Below are 15,319 nucleotides of genomic sequence, written 5' to 3' on the forward strand. Positions count from 1 at the left end.
TACTTGAGTAATAAACCCTATATCAGGAAAATATTGTCCTCGGTTTGTGTCCTTCCAGTGAGCTTTGCAGATGTGGGAAAATGTCATCAGGCAGTAATCGTTGTTAAATTCATAATTATTCTTGGAGAGAGACCAACTCTTATCTGCCCCTGGGAGCCCCGTAACGTATAGCGTCATTTCAACATGGCGGTGTCCGCGACACGGTTTATATGCAGGTAGCGGCGCTGCGGCTGCTTTATATAGCCACTCGTTGCATTCTCCCTCAACCCAAATCCTCGGATCACGCATTTGAGCTAAAACGCTAACGTTAGCTTGCCTTGCGTTGACTGTAGAGTTGTGGGTGATGGTCACGCAGATGTGTCATGAGATTTGAAGCGTTGCTGCCTTTCACAGACACTTTTTCTGCACGTGCTGCAAACAGGATAGCCGTCTTCTATCAACTGTCCCTCTGCATTCTTCAAATATCTAAAAGATGCCCGTACTTCCCACTTTGTCTTCTTTGAGGTATAATAAATGTCCTCCTGAGCGCTGCCGTCTCCTCCTTTGGCCATTATTTCAGCTTTAGTTTCAAGAAAGTTTTGGTTGTAAACAACAAAGTGCACATGTGCCGCCGGCAACTTCAGTAGATGATACGGTGGCTGGTAAGGGTCACCGCGCCTACACCGCAGCCACGGTAAACCACCGAGATAATATTTTTCTTTTAAAGACAAGACGGTTATTATTATTGTCAACTTTTTTACCGGGGTTTACCGCTACACTGGTTACCGTGACAACCCTAATAGATATGTACCAACTAGCAAGAAAAGCAATTTTTGATCTTTTTCTGCAGCGGTTTTAGAGCTTTTCGGTGCACCGCTGCTGATACAGCGCCCCTGAAGTGGTGCAACACTGCAACTGCAGTTAAAATAACATCCGTATAGCTGGGGGCAGAGTGAAATCAGGCTGAGGTGGCACAAAATTAGCTGGAGGCGGCCGCCACGCAAATTTGAACGCAGGAAAAACCCTACTAGGGTACAACACACTGGCTAGTATTGGATTCTCAGGTGTATCAAATTCAAAATGATCACAATATAAACATTTTGTTTTTCACATCATAGCTTGTTTTAATATTAGTTTGCTGCAACATCATGCCTGTTGTGTGGGATGAGTTTGGATTCATTTCTATTGCAGTAAAGACAAGAACAGCATGTTGAAGACTGGAAACTTGTGATGTACCATAATAGAAAATTATAGATTTTTGCAACAAAAGGTCCTTAGTGTGTGTGTGTGTGTGTGTGTGTGTGTGTGTGTGTGCACGCGCGCACAAGTGTGGGTATGTTAGTGTGCTTGCGTGCATGCTTGTGTGTATGTGTGCGAGCGTGTGTGTGTGTGTTTGTCCGTGTGCGCGTGCCTTGTACGTGTGTGTGTGTGTGTTTGTGTGCATGCGTGCATGCTTGTGTGTATGTGTGCGAGCATGTGTGTTTGTTTGTACGTGTGTAGGCGTGCGTATGTGTGCATGTACGTGTGTGGGTGTGTTTGTGTGCATCCGTGCATGCATGTGTGTCAGTGTGGATGCGTGTGTGTGCATTTGTGCATGTGTGTGTGTGTTTGTATGTGTGCGCGTGCCTTGTACGTGTGTGGGTGTGTTTGTGTGCATGCTTGTGTGTCTGTGTGGATGCGTGTGTGTGTGTGTGCATTTGTGCATGTGTGTGTGTGCGTGTTTGTGTGACACAAGGAAACTGTGGCAATGACATTTTCAGGAGGCTTCTACTGGTGTTGTCATGCCCACACTGTCAAGTCAAGTCACGTTGATGAGACGTCTGTTGGGTTTCCGCTGCAGCTTTGCTCACTTTGGATTGTGTGTGTGAAAGTGTGTGCATTTTGGCTCTGTCTCAGTGCTGTGCTGCAGTCACATCTCTGCCACCCTCTAAACGCTCACACACACAGTTTTTACATTTTACTTGATTTTCTGACATGCTTCTATCCGGCTGCTATTCTGTCATACACTGTCCCTCAACATCATATCATCAAACTTCCTGTCTAGGAGGACACGCTGGTGTTACTTAGCATTTTGGCTGATGTCATTCTGGCTTTATTTTCAGGTATACGGTCATTTACTGCTGACAAGGCCAGTATAACCTTCAGCAGTGTGTTTAAACTTTATAGAATAAATGAATAACATGATTTATTTGTTTTTATAAACAGAAATGCAAATACCAATTATAATGTTTTATAATAAATATTAAATTATACAGGTACATGTAGAAATACTTTACTAATGTAATGTAGATATATGGGTGAAACTCCTATAGATTCGTTATACAGAGCAAAATATATTAGGCCAGTTTACTAACCAATACAGCCCAGTAACACCAGGGTCATGGAACCAGCTTTTGGTACCTTTGGCAGTGTGGTACATTAAATCAGCATCTCCATAAAGCTCGTCAGCAGAAGGAAACATGAAGAGCCTTAAATGGTCCTGGTACTGTGGACTTTAGTGGACCAACATCAGCTGAACATAAAGAGCTCCAAACCCACTCTGACTGTGGAAACTTCACTCTGAACTTAAAGCAACATGGATTCTGTTCCTCTCCTCTTTTCGCCCAGACTCTGATTACCATAAACTTCAAATTACACAGACTTTGTTTTTATCTGAAAAGAGGACTTAGACCACTGAGCAACTATCCAATTCTTAGTTTCTTTGGCTGAGATGAGACACTTCTGATGTCTCTGGTTCAAGAGTGGCTTGATACATCAACACATTTGTAGGATTGGTGTGTGTGTGTGTGTGTGTGTGTGTGTGTGTGTGTGCGCGTGTGTGTGTGTGTGTGTGTGTGTGTGTGTGTGTGTGTGTGTGTGTGTGTGTGTGTGCGCGTGTGTGTGCGTGCGTGTGGCTCTTGATGCTCTGACTCCAGCCTCAGGCAATTCCAGGTGAAGCTTCCCCAGATTCCTGAATGGATTTTGTGAAAACTGTGCTGGCAGCACACCATCGATCATTGTATTTGCTCCTGAACTTGCTGATATGTCCACTTGTTTGTCGTATTTGTTTTGGCACTCCTTCTGTCACTTCAGATTGGTTTGATTAATTGGCAAAGTCTGGTGCTTACTTTTTTGGTTAGAAGGATATAAACCATAAAGGTACATTCCAGCCAGTCAAGGAATGCTTTTCCAGCTATTTTTAAGTCTGTGTCTGATGTTCTTCAAACATTCCAATGGATGCAAAGAACAGCACCGGCTCAAAGTGTGGAGACGGTGGTTATTTTATCCAGCACTAGAAGAAAAGACTGAAGTTGGAGGTTTTGTAGTAACAGCTAGAATTAAGATCTCCTTCCTTTCTACCTCTTTATAGGCCTGGTGCCAGTATACTGAGGAGGGATAAACAGTGACGATAAGACAGGCCCACTATACCGCCTTCATAAGTTTGAGTGTTTTTTTAAGGGTCTTAATCAGTACTGTGGTTACAGAGACCTGTTTACATGAGTCGGCTGGTAGTGGCCACAAGCCAGCTCATTTGAATGTTGTCCAGTTTCAGCACAGTACGTTAAACCAGGATCTCTGAGTCAAGGAAAGGAGTTTAATGTATTGCAATTCTTAACCCTTTGATGCATAATGGTCACTACAGTGGACAGATACTTAAAATTGTTATTTATTTATTTTTGCTATTAAGCACAGCTGTTGAAGACTTTATTGCATTTGAACCCCTCCATTTGTACTTCAGTAAGTCAAGCCAACATATTTCATGTTCAGATTGCACACTGTACACTGAGGTGGACATGTAATAAATTATTTGTAAATTACATTTTACAAAAAATATGTAAATATGAAATTTGTTTCATTCACACCTAAAGATGAATGAAAAAAAATGTTAAAAAAAATCATGGTTGAAGATTTCATCATTCATGCATCAAAGGGTTAAGTTGTTTTTGCAAAAACGACCTGAAAATCTTTTAAAAATTAGAAAGTCTGAGTATAGGGCTTGGGATTACACATGATAATGCGTAGCATTCTAGGATGTGCGCAGACATGTTGATGGCCTTACGAGTGTAAACAAACCATGAAAACAAAAAGCATGTCTCAGAGAAGAAGCAGATTTGGGTCAAAGGAAGTGTTTAAAAACATGTTAAAATCCCCCAAATTACGCAGAATATACAGGGATATGTTACATAAAGACATCAGGGACCGGTCCATGGACAAAATCGGCATTATAAACTGTTTGGATCCGTATCCGTAACTTCTTCGTGGTCCAGAATGCAGCAGCGCGTTCGGTCTTCAATCAGCCCAAAAGAGCGCGTCACCCCTCTGTTCACTGAGCTCCATTGGCAGCCACTAGCTGCACAAATCCAATTCAAATTGCTAACAGTAGCATACAAAGTCCTGGATGGTACGGCTCCCATCTACCTGAATCCTCTTGTAAAGGCTTACATCACGGCTCGGCTGCTACGGTCGTCAAAGGATCATCGGCTTGCAGTGCCTACACCACGCTCAGGACAATCCAGACTCTTCATGTGTCATTCCACAGATGTGGACCAAGCACTACCAGAACAGGGGCATCCTTGTTGATTTGCAAGAAACTCCTGAAGACCCAGCTCTTCAGAGAGCATCTTCCAAACTAGGACCCTCCCTGCACCCGTCCCCCACTCTACTGGTCACTCCTTGTTCACTTCCCTTTATGATTCATTATGCTACCTCACCGCCATCTAGGATGACTGATTAGTGTTTTGTTGTTAGCCTCAAGGGCAACCTGCTGGCTTCATTATCACTTGTAAGTCGCAGGAGGAGTTGGGTTGTGTTTCAGTGCGTTCTCATTAGCTTACTGGTATGTGTATGTAGCCTATGTGTGTGTGTTGTGTGTGCATGTTGCAATTGAAAAAAAGTAACAACATATAAAAAGATATATACACCATCTGTAAATTAGCAGAATGAAAATATTCAGAAGATGATGTTTGGTCGCATATAGGAAGCCTAAGTCACGCCCATCTACTTCTGCACCATGGGTCCCTGGAAGAACGAAAAATGAATGCAAGTCAATGGGGCTAAAAACGCTATTTTCTAATTCGCTTGTTATGTGCCATGGATTTCACAAATGATATCCGTGAATTTTTAAGACACCTTTTGATACCAAGAAAGCACTTCCTTTTGAATTGGGGGAAACGTTATTTTAGTTTTTGTGTGAAAATAAGACCAACCCTATATCAAATACAGGCCATTTACCATTTTGAGTTCTGTTCTGTAATGCTTGAAGGTTTTAGTTAAAAAAAACTTTCATTAATCAAAACAGTTATGTAACGTTTCATGATATGTTCAGCTGTTGAAAATAAATCTATAAATCAATAATCTTCAGATCTTACTTAAAAGTAATACAGAACGCTAAAGATCAATGAAAATAGTTGTTTGTTTAACATTGTGATACATATTTAATGACTGATATGAAATTAATATTGTTATAGGATTTGTTTCCATATTGCCCTGTCCCCCTAGCTACATGATATTTTAATAAAGTGTTGCTGTAGCCATTGTTAACCTAGTTTCTATAAAATATGCTTATTTATATAATCCTATAATGTCCTTAACTCATTCACTGCCTCTGACGACTTTTTTTTACTGTGTGGGCGTCGGAACGAGCTCCCGCGCCGAGAGAACAAACATCTCAACTCTGAAGCCGATCCTCATCCGCATATGTCACACGTCACATGATCAGGAAGCAGAACATCCAAGTGTTAGGAGATCGTTTTGGGCCGCTGCAGTAAAACAAAGTGAGGCGCTAACTGGAAAAGCGTCTGCCGATCACAGTTCGACAACGCATTATGAAAGAACGGATAAAGCTCGAAATGGGTGGATTCTTCCTGATGTAAGAGGTGAGTCTCCGCTTTGTTTTGGTTGTTTTGGCGTCGACATAATCCTAGCGCGCAACGTTCTGTGACTCTTAAACAGTAAAAACGGCGAGAAACGCTGGCAATGAAGGGCTTTACCGTTCAGGAAACGGCTGGCAGTGAATGAGTTAAAGGGATACTTTGCATATCATATTTTTTAATAATTTTTTGAGCCAGTATGTGCTGAAATGATCCTTTGCAGGGTTAATGAAAAGCCACTCAGCCTTTATCGCCTCCTGTGGCCAGAATACCGCACTGGCTGCTCTGTTGAGCTGACAAACCTGTCTGGTTCCAGCATGTTTCCAGCAGGTTTTAGATCAAGAACACAGCTGATTTTTTTAATGTAGTGATGAATCACTGCTGTAGACACTAATGAAAGCTGGAAAGCATTTCAGCTGTTGTATTAAGGTGTTAAAAAGACGGAACGCACAGCGAGGAGAGAAGTTATTCCTTTGGTTCTAATAATGAACACTGGGGGGTGCTAAAAGCAAGCCAAAACTACCTACTTACTCTTTAATGTTTTTTCTGTCATCTCTTGTGTGTTACAGGATGAATCTGGAGCCTACGTGATTGACAGAGACCCCACCTACTTTGGGCCCATCCTCAACTACTTGAGACACGGCAAACTGGTGTTCAACAAAGAACTGGCAGAGGAAGGTGTCAAAGGCTTTTACACTCCTCAGATGGGTTCAGGCCCTAGGCTTTCATTTATTCAGTTGGAATCAAAACTGTTGATAAAACTAACACATGTTAACAACTTTGGGTTTACAATGTGGAATGTGAAAAACTTATAAATCAAGAAGTAGATTCAGAAGAATTTAGTAGGTACATCAACCAGGATCTCACAATTTATAGGTCTGCAAAGGTATTTGGACTGGATGGACAGCAGCAGAAATATTCATCACTTTATTATTTTATAAACAGTTGTCATGTTTTCAGTAAAGTCATATGAACGACCCCAGTGAACTTGTATCTTCTTCATCTACATTTTAGTCCCTGAGATCCACTATCCATCAGGTTTTAGTTGTTTCCTGCTCAAACACACCCGATTCAATGGCTGAATCACCTGTTCAGCAGGGTAGAAGCCTGTTAGTCACCAGTGATTAAAACCAGGTGTGTTTGAGCAGAGGAACTTCTAAAATGTGCAGGACAATGGCCCTAGAGGACCAGGATTGGTCACCTCTAGTTTACCGTAACTGGCGTGTGCTCAATGCCTTCTGGTGTTTCGCTTACAACACTGATCAAAGTAATGTTTATGTAGAGGAAATGTGTGTTTGGCCAAAGGGTCTGGCTACAGAGAGGAGACCCAGGTACCCAAAGCCATGAATACATCTTTAAGAAGCTGACAGCATTATAGGGAAAAAAAAAACTTGTCAGGAGGTAAGAACTAGAAGTCCTAGTTTAAATAATAAAGTAAGATAAAGCTGTCAATCTATGTGTTGGAGTGTCAGACAGCAGCTAAGTTGTTTGTTTGTTTTAAGGAGTCCTAGAAGAAGCTGAGTTTTACAACATCACCCCGCTTATCAAACTGATAAAGGAGAGGATCATCGAGCGGGACTCTAAAGCCACACAGGTAAATTCACAACCCGACAATCAGTTCTTCATATTTTACTTTGAAGGTGCAAACAGAGATGTTTGCTCTGATATTTAACATATTCCAGAGCAACAGTTTTATAAAAGGAAATGTGGTCCCTTTTTTCTAGAAGCTTGCTAATATTTGTTCCTGTTTCTTTATCTGCATCTGCAAAAATACCAGAAGTAACATTTTCAGGGTTTTTATGGATGCTTAAAAATGCTTGAGTTTTAACCTGTTTCTATTTGTTTATGTTTGTTTAGTTATGTGACAGTGATTGTAATCATCTCAGAAGTGTAAATGTGTGTGGTGTATGTATGTGTGTGTACATAATAACGTAAATTCAGCTTTAATCATTTTCATTGTTTACAAAATCTGCTGATTTTAGAAGCGTTAATGTCAGTATATCGATTATCGCCCATTACAGTGATATTCTGGGTTTCCCCCAGCCACCCGCCAGGCTAAGCGTCATGCCCCGCCCCCCTCCCCGACCCTACCGTGTCCGCTGACGCGAACGGCACCACAAAACTAAAGCCCGTGTGCGACCCCACCCCCCCACCCCCCGCTCTCACGGAGGAGCGCTGCGGTACTGAGCCCCCCCACCCCCCGGACGGTATTGGCCCAAAAATGTTTTATCGGTGCATCGCCACTCATAAGTACTGCTCCTCATCACCACTGTGAGGTTCTGGAAAAGCTTTAAAACTCACCTTGACAGGTGAAAGGTGTGAAAGTAGTGCGACTCGGGTTGCAAATGGCCACAGTCACCAATTCTTTGAATTTTGTGTACTGAAACTCTAATTTCCCTCTGGGATTAATAAAGTATTGATTGATTGATTCATTCATTGATTGATTAAAAATCTTGTTTTTTTTGTCATCAACACTGTGATTCTCAGAGTTTTTCATTAGGAATGTTATGTATTTTCCTTTTCCACCCACTCTTATCCACTCCCTGTGCCCTCTCAAACGTACATCCGCCTCTCCTGTGATTAACTGAACTCGCCGCTCTTAGTCTCTTTGGGATGAATGGAGATAAAACATGTCCTCCACTTGGTGTTTAACTCTCTCCTGTCCTCCCCCCAGCAGGTGCCCCCCAAACACGTGTACCGGGTGCTGCAGTGCCAGGAGGAGGAGCTGACCCAGATGGTCTCCACGATGTCAGACGGCTGGAAGTTTGAGCAGGTCAGCGTGCGAGCCTGCAGAAAGCCCCGCACCGGACTGCTCTGGACTGTGGGTTGGACTCACGCTGCTGCTGACCCCTTCAGTTTTGACCCCTGGTCTGACCCCCCAGCCCCGACCCGATTCCTGCCCTCTTCTCTCCCAAAATAATATAAAACAACAGACAGAACCTTAAGCAGCACATTACTGTTGTGAGATTTAACTTAGGTAGGCCCAGTTCCATTTCTAGTGACAGAAATGTTTCACCTGCAGCAAAATGAAGATGGTGTGTGGTTTGTTGAAATTTTTAAGAAAAAACAGCGTTAAAAGAAGTCCTGGTATGAGGGAGAAAATGAACGATGCCATGTCAGAAGGAACATGCAGCAGGAAGGTATTGGTTTGCTCCACGTGGTTACGACCTCCATATCTTAAACCATCTACCGCTTCTTACTGGGATCTTGACAAATAAATAAAACCTCCCCCATGACAAATAAATAAAACCTCCCCCAAGAAGGTATTCATGACGCTGTTACTCCTAAATAATATTTTGTCATAGATTGTTCTATAAGATTGTCATCACAAGTTCCCTCAGTGTTTCAGCCACACACACCACTGCTGTCCTGGCACGACGCTCTTAAACCGTATCACGCCGTGCTAGCATGATGCTAATGCTGTGATGTTGGGTTTCACTTTAATGACATTAAGGCTACCGTCTACCTAGAAAGGCTTGAACCATAGCTTTAGTACTTGGTTCAAATTGTTTCTAAAGTAGTTTTAACTTAATTTTCTAATAGCGTATTTTACAGTAACTAAAAATAGATTGTGACGTAACGTCACAATGCATTGTGGGATGTAGCTCTAGACCAGCAAGTGTGTATTTGCATGGGTACCTATGGATTTGACTCAATCCACATTACAAAAGTAGCATTACTGTCTCCTAAATGTTAAAACGGCTTGCCATATTCTCAAAGATGTTCAAACGGGAACAATGGGAGGAGGTGCTATTCTGACTCAAGATGCCCAGATTAAATGTTGGGGGGACGTATTTCTTATAATTCTTCCAAAGCTGGGTAAGGTCCACGACCACATGAAACAACTGGAAAGGGAAACAGGTCAAGCTAAAGACAGAAAGAGCAAAGGGGTGACAGTTTTTATGTAGAAGAGCAGATTTTCTATGTGTGGAGCAGATCAAGGGGTGCATGTATATTTGTTCCATTACTTTTTCCAGAGGGGAAGGTCCTACACCTGAGAATAATGGGCCGATTAGGCAGGAGGCAGTGGTGTAAATGAAAAGGTCCAGCTGAATGTGTCGGCCAAACAGCATTCAGACGAGGACGAAAAAGGCTTCTGACCAGATGTTAGGGTTAGTGGTCTAAAAAGTAGCAACACAAATAATAACCTAAGAGTAAAAACACAAACAGAGAAAATGTTACTAGAGCACTCTGAGTATTGAGTAGCTGAGTATAAACATTTGAATATGATGTCTGTTGAGTTGTTTTTATCAATGTCCAAGCGCTCTGTTTGGGTGTTTTCAACTGGTTAATGCAGTTTGTCTAGCACCCAGCAGCACATACATGGTGATGTCAATGTTAGAATATGCTATTAAAGATGCAACGGGATTATTTTTTCATACAATTCATCATGGAACAAATGTATAAACCAAGAATCTTAATCGTCGTCGTCTTCCTCCGCTTATCCAGGTCCGGGTCGTGGGGGCAGCATCCCAACTAGGGAGCTCCAGACTGTCCTCTCCCCGGCCTTCTCCACCAGCTCCTCCGACAGGACCCCAAGGCGTTCCCGGACCAGATTGGAGATGTAACCTCTCCAACGTGTCCTGGGTCGACCCGGGGGCCTCTTGCCGGCAGGACATGCCCGAAACACTTCCCGGGGAGGCGTCCAGGAGGCATCCTGACCAGATGCCCAAACCACCTCAACTGGCTCCTTTCAATCCGGAGGAGCAGCGGTTCTACTCTGAGTCCCTTCCGAATGTCCGAGCTCCTCACCCTATCTCTAAGGCTGAGCCCAGCCACCCTATGGAGGAAACTCATTTCGGCCGCTTGTATCCGCGATCTCGTTCTTTCGGTCATTACCCAAAGCTCATGACCATAGGTGAGGATTGGGACGTAGATCCACCGGTAAATCGAGAGCCTGGCTTTCTGGCTCAGCGTCCGCATAACTGCAGATGCCGAACCAATCCGCCTGTCGATCTCCCGATCCCTCCTACCCTCACTCGCGAACAAGACCCCGAGATACTTAAACTCCTCCACTTGAGGTAGGACCTCTCCCCCGACCCGGAGTTGGCAAGCCACCTTTTTCCGGTCGAGAACCATGGTCTCAGATTTGGAGGTGCTGATCCTCATCCCAGCCGCTTCACACTCGGCCGCGAACCTACCCAGCAAGAGCTGAAGGTCAGAGCTGGATGAAGCTAGGAGGACCACATCATCCGCAAAAAGCAGAGACGAGATTCTCCTGCCACCAAACTCGACACACTCCACACCACTGCTGCACCTAGAAATTCTGTCCATAAAGGTAATGAACAGAACCGGTGACAAAGGGCAGCCCTGGTGGAGTCCAACCCTCACCGGGAACAGGTCCGACTTACTCCCAGCTATGCGTACCAAACTCACACTCCTCTGGTAAAGGGACTGAATGGCCTTTAACAGAAAGCCACCCACCCCATACTCCTGGAGCGTCCCCCACAGGGTGCCCCTGGGGACACGGTCATAAGCCTTCTCCAAATCCACAAAACACGTGGATTGTTTTGGGCAAAGTCCCATGCCCCCTCATCACCCTTGCAAGGGTATAGAGCTGGTCCACAGTTCCACGGCCAGGACAAAAACCACATCGCTCCTCAATCTGAGATTCAACTATCGATCGGACCCTCCTCTCCAGTACCTTGGAGTAGACCTTTCCAGGGAGGCTGAGGAGTGTGATCCCCCTATAGTTGGAACACACCCTCAGGTCACCCTTCTTAAAAATGGGGGCCACTACCCCAGTCTGCCACTCCACAGGAACTGCCCCCGATGACCATGCAATGTTGCAGAGACGTGTCAACCATGACAGCCCTACAACATTCATAGCCTTGAGATACCCAGGACAAACCTCATCCGCCCCCGGGGCTCCGCCGCTGTGTAGTTGTTTGACAACCTCAGAAACTTCTGCCCCCAAGATTGGACAGTCCATCCCCAGGTCTCCCGGCTCTGGTTCCTCCTCGGAATGTGCATAGGTGGGATTGAGGAGCTCCTCAAAGTATTCTTTCCACCGTCCGACTATAGCCCCTGTTGACGTCAGCAGCTCCCCATCCCCACTGTAAACAGTGTGAGTGAGTTGCTGCCTTCCTCTCCTGAGGAGCCGGACAGTTTGCCAGAACCTCTTTGAAGCCGATCGATAGTCTTTCTCCATGGCCTCACCAAACTCCTCCCACGCCCGAGATTTTGCCTCGGCAACTGCCACTGCTGCATCCTGCTTGGCTATCCAGTACCTGTCTGCTGCCTCTGGAGACCCACAGACCAGCCATGCCCTGTAGGCCTCCTTCTTCAGCCTGACGGCTCCCCGAACCTCTGGCGTCCACCAGCGGGTACGGGGGTTGCCACCACGACTGGCACCAGCCACCTTGCGACCACAGCTAGCAACAGCCGCCTCAACAATCGCAGAGTAGAACAAGGCCCACTCGGAGTCAATGTCCCCCACTGCTCTCGGAACGCGGTCAAAGCTCTGTCGGAGGTGGGAGTTGAAGACCATGTTGACAGGTTCTTCTGGCAGGCGTTCCCAGCAGACTCTCACTATGCGTTTGGGTCTGTCAGGTCTACGCGACATCTTCCCCTCCCATCTGATCCAACTCACCATCAGGTGGTGATCAGTTGACAGCTCCGCTCCTCTCTTCACTCGGGTGTCCAAAACATACGGCCGCAGTTCAGATGATACAACTACAAAGTCTATCATCGACCTGCGACCTAGGCTGCCCTGGTACCAAGTGTACCGATGGGCATCCTTATGTTCGAACAGGGTGTTCGTTATGGCCAAACTGTGGCTTGCACAGAAGTCCAATAACGAAACACCACTTGAGTTCAGATCAGGCGGGCCGTTCCTCCCAGTCACACCCCTCCAGGTCAAGCTGTCATTGCCCACGTGAGCATTGAAGTTCCCCAGCAGGACAATGGAGTCCCCTGATGGAGCACTATCTAGCAGTCATCCCAGGGACTCCAAAAAGGGTGGGTACTCTGAACTGATTTTTGACCCATAAGCACAAACAACAGTCAGGACCCGTTCCCCGACCCGTAGGCGCAGGGAAGCTACCCTCTCGTCCCCCGGGGTAAACCCCAACACACAGGCAGAGAGTCTTGGGGCTAACAAAAAGCCAACCCCATCCCTCCGCCTCTCACCCGAAGCAACTCCAGCAAAGGAGAGTGTCCAACCCCTCTCAAGGACTTGGGTTCCAGAGCCAGTGCTATGTGTCGAGGTGAGTCCGACTATATCTAGCCGGTACCGCTCAACCTCTGCCACAAGTTCCTGCTCCTTCCCCGCCAGCGAGGTGACGTTCCATGTCCCAAAAACCAGTTTTCTTGTCCGGGGATCGGACCGCCAATGCTCCCGCCTTGGTCTGCCACCCGATCCACATTGCACAGGACCCTTCAGGTTCCTCCTGCGGGTGGTGGGTCCACAGTTGGATGAGCCCATGTATCCGGTTCGGGCTGGGCCCGACCGGGCCCCATGGGCGAAAGCCCGGCCACCATGTGCTCGCTCACGGGCCACAACCCCAGGTCTGGCTCCAGGGTGGGACCCCGGTAACGCTCCGGGCCGGGTACTCCAACTCTTTGAATTTACATCCATGAAAGATCCTGTGAACCGTTCTTTGTCTCACCCTTCACCTAAGACCAATTTGTCATGGGAGACCCTACCAGGGGCACAAAGTGCCCCAGACAACATAGCTCCTAGGATCATTAGGGCACTCAAACTCCTCCACCACGATAAGGTGAAGGTTCAAGAAGGAGAAGAATCTTAATGACAATGAAATTGCAAGATCAACAATGACTTCTGTTGCAGAGTAGTGGTGGGTTGTACTTCAGGTAGCAGTAGCTGGAGGTGTATTTCTGATGTGAGACCCATGTGTGGCTTGGCTTTTGAGAATAGGAAGCAGGTCTCGTCACGCTGGCCTCCTACTTAGGCTCATCACACCAGGAATATAAGGAAAAAACTAAAAGCTCTGCTGCAATTTAAACCTCTATGTACAGAAAAGTAGACATCTTTGATTTTTTCCTCCATAGTGACACCTACTGGTCAGGACTGGGATAGCAGGATGTGTTGCTGTTGGGAAACGTTCATGAACATCAAACCTGCACAGATTAGTTCCTATGCTGATCATTTAAAGTCTTTATTTCACAACAAATCCAGTTTACTTTATTATTATTAATATCCTCACAACTAAACCTAAGTGTCGATTACACCTATATTCAGGGCCCCCCACTCCACCCCCTTGCTTTAAAGGTGTGGAAGACTCATTTAACCGTTACATTTGCAGTGGTCTCCAGTAGAAATGAATGCCTTAAAACAAAGCTCTGGTGTGCCAGTTTCAGGAACTAGAATGAGCCACATCACAGCTGAGCTTCAGACGGCAGGTTTTGGAGTCTCATTTCCTGATATTCATACATCTCTCCTCTGATTGGCTAACAGCAACGTGACTCTACCACTAACGTTTTATCTCCACAAATAGCACAAGCCTGGAGGATTTCTGCTGTGCTGGGGTTGCTAATGCTAACGGTTAGATTCTACTAGTTGGGATGTTCTCTTCTGTTTCCTGGGTGTTAAACCAACAACAGCCTTCCCCGTCGTGAGCAAACATGGGAGAGTCCATGAACGTTCAGTGACTGTGTGACGTAGATCTGTCAGGATTTTCAAATCCTAGAGTTTCACAGTCTATTTTCTATCAGAATCTATAGCAAGAGATAGGTGTAGGAGACTATTTTCATGTTCAGCCTGCATGGAAAACTCAGATTGACTGATTATAATCAGAAATCAGATTTTTAAAAAGTTTTTTCAGTGTTCCACACTTTTAAATCCCAGCTCCTCTGCATGCTGCTCAGCTGCTGGCAGCTCAGGTTTGTTTTTATGCCTGAACAGTGTTCTTGTTTAGCCATCAGACTTTTGACTCCGCTCCTCCCTTAAGCTCAGCCCTGCATGAGCACTTAAGTAATTTCTTGCTTTCGTATTGAATCCCCACTTTTGCCTGTAAGTTTCTGCCTCTGTTCTCCTCTGTGGAAATGCTGATCCTTCCTCACGTCTCTCTGCCCTCTGTGCATCTTTCTGGATCTGCATCTTGCTCTTCCTCAGATGGTGAACATCGGCTCGTCCTACAGCTACGGGACTGAAGACCAGGCTGAGTTCTTGTGCGTCGTCTCCAAGGAGCTCCACACGCCCGGATCTGGTCTAAGTACAGAGCAGAGCCACAAAACCAAGGTGAAGTATTTCAGATTTGATATAGTTGATACGTGATTAACCCTCTGGGGTCCAGGGTGTAATTTGCCGTTTTTGACTAATTTAGAGTTTTCCCTTGTATTTCCAAAATAAAAACCATAACCACTGCCTTATATGGATCAATATTTTCAGCACAAACTGGACTTTATGAATTTATGCTTATTTTTTATATTTGAACATAAAGGGGTTGCATATTAGACCTTAAATCACTCAAAATCATAAAATCCGAATTGGAAAAAAAGTTGTTTATTTTACTGTGAAACCAATACAT

The 15,319-nt window shown here is 45.2% G+C and overlaps 1 protein-coding gene across 4 annotated transcripts in view; it reads left to right on the forward strand.

Annotated features, from left to right (window-relative positions):
• kctd17 (potassium channel tetramerization domain containing 17) overlaps positions 1–15,319 on the forward strand; it is a 48,359-nt gene that overhangs the window by 18,633 nt on the left and 14,407 nt on the right. Inside the window, exons 2-5 of one of the 4 annotated variants that reach the window (XM_015974452.3) lie at positions 6,398–6,506; positions 7,331–7,422; positions 8,503–8,649; positions 14,905–15,030. In XM_015974452.3, the coding sequence (XP_015829938.1) occupies positions 6,398–6,506; positions 7,331–7,422; positions 8,503–8,649; positions 14,905–15,030 (474 nt within the window). The remainder of the gene's footprint in view (positions 1–6,397; positions 6,507–7,330; positions 7,423–8,502; positions 8,650–14,904; positions 15,031–15,319) is intronic. The other 3 variants (XM_015974455.3, XM_015974453.3, XM_015974456.3) reach the window with 3 other exon arrangements.

Source organism: Nothobranchius furzeri, chromosome 16, assembly GCF_043380555.1.
Source record: "Nothobranchius furzeri strain GRZ-AD chromosome 16, NfurGRZ-RIMD1, whole genome shotgun sequence".
In the NCBI taxonomy this organism is placed as follows: domain Eukaryota; kingdom Metazoa; phylum Chordata; class Actinopteri; order Cyprinodontiformes; family Nothobranchiidae; genus Nothobranchius; species Nothobranchius furzeri.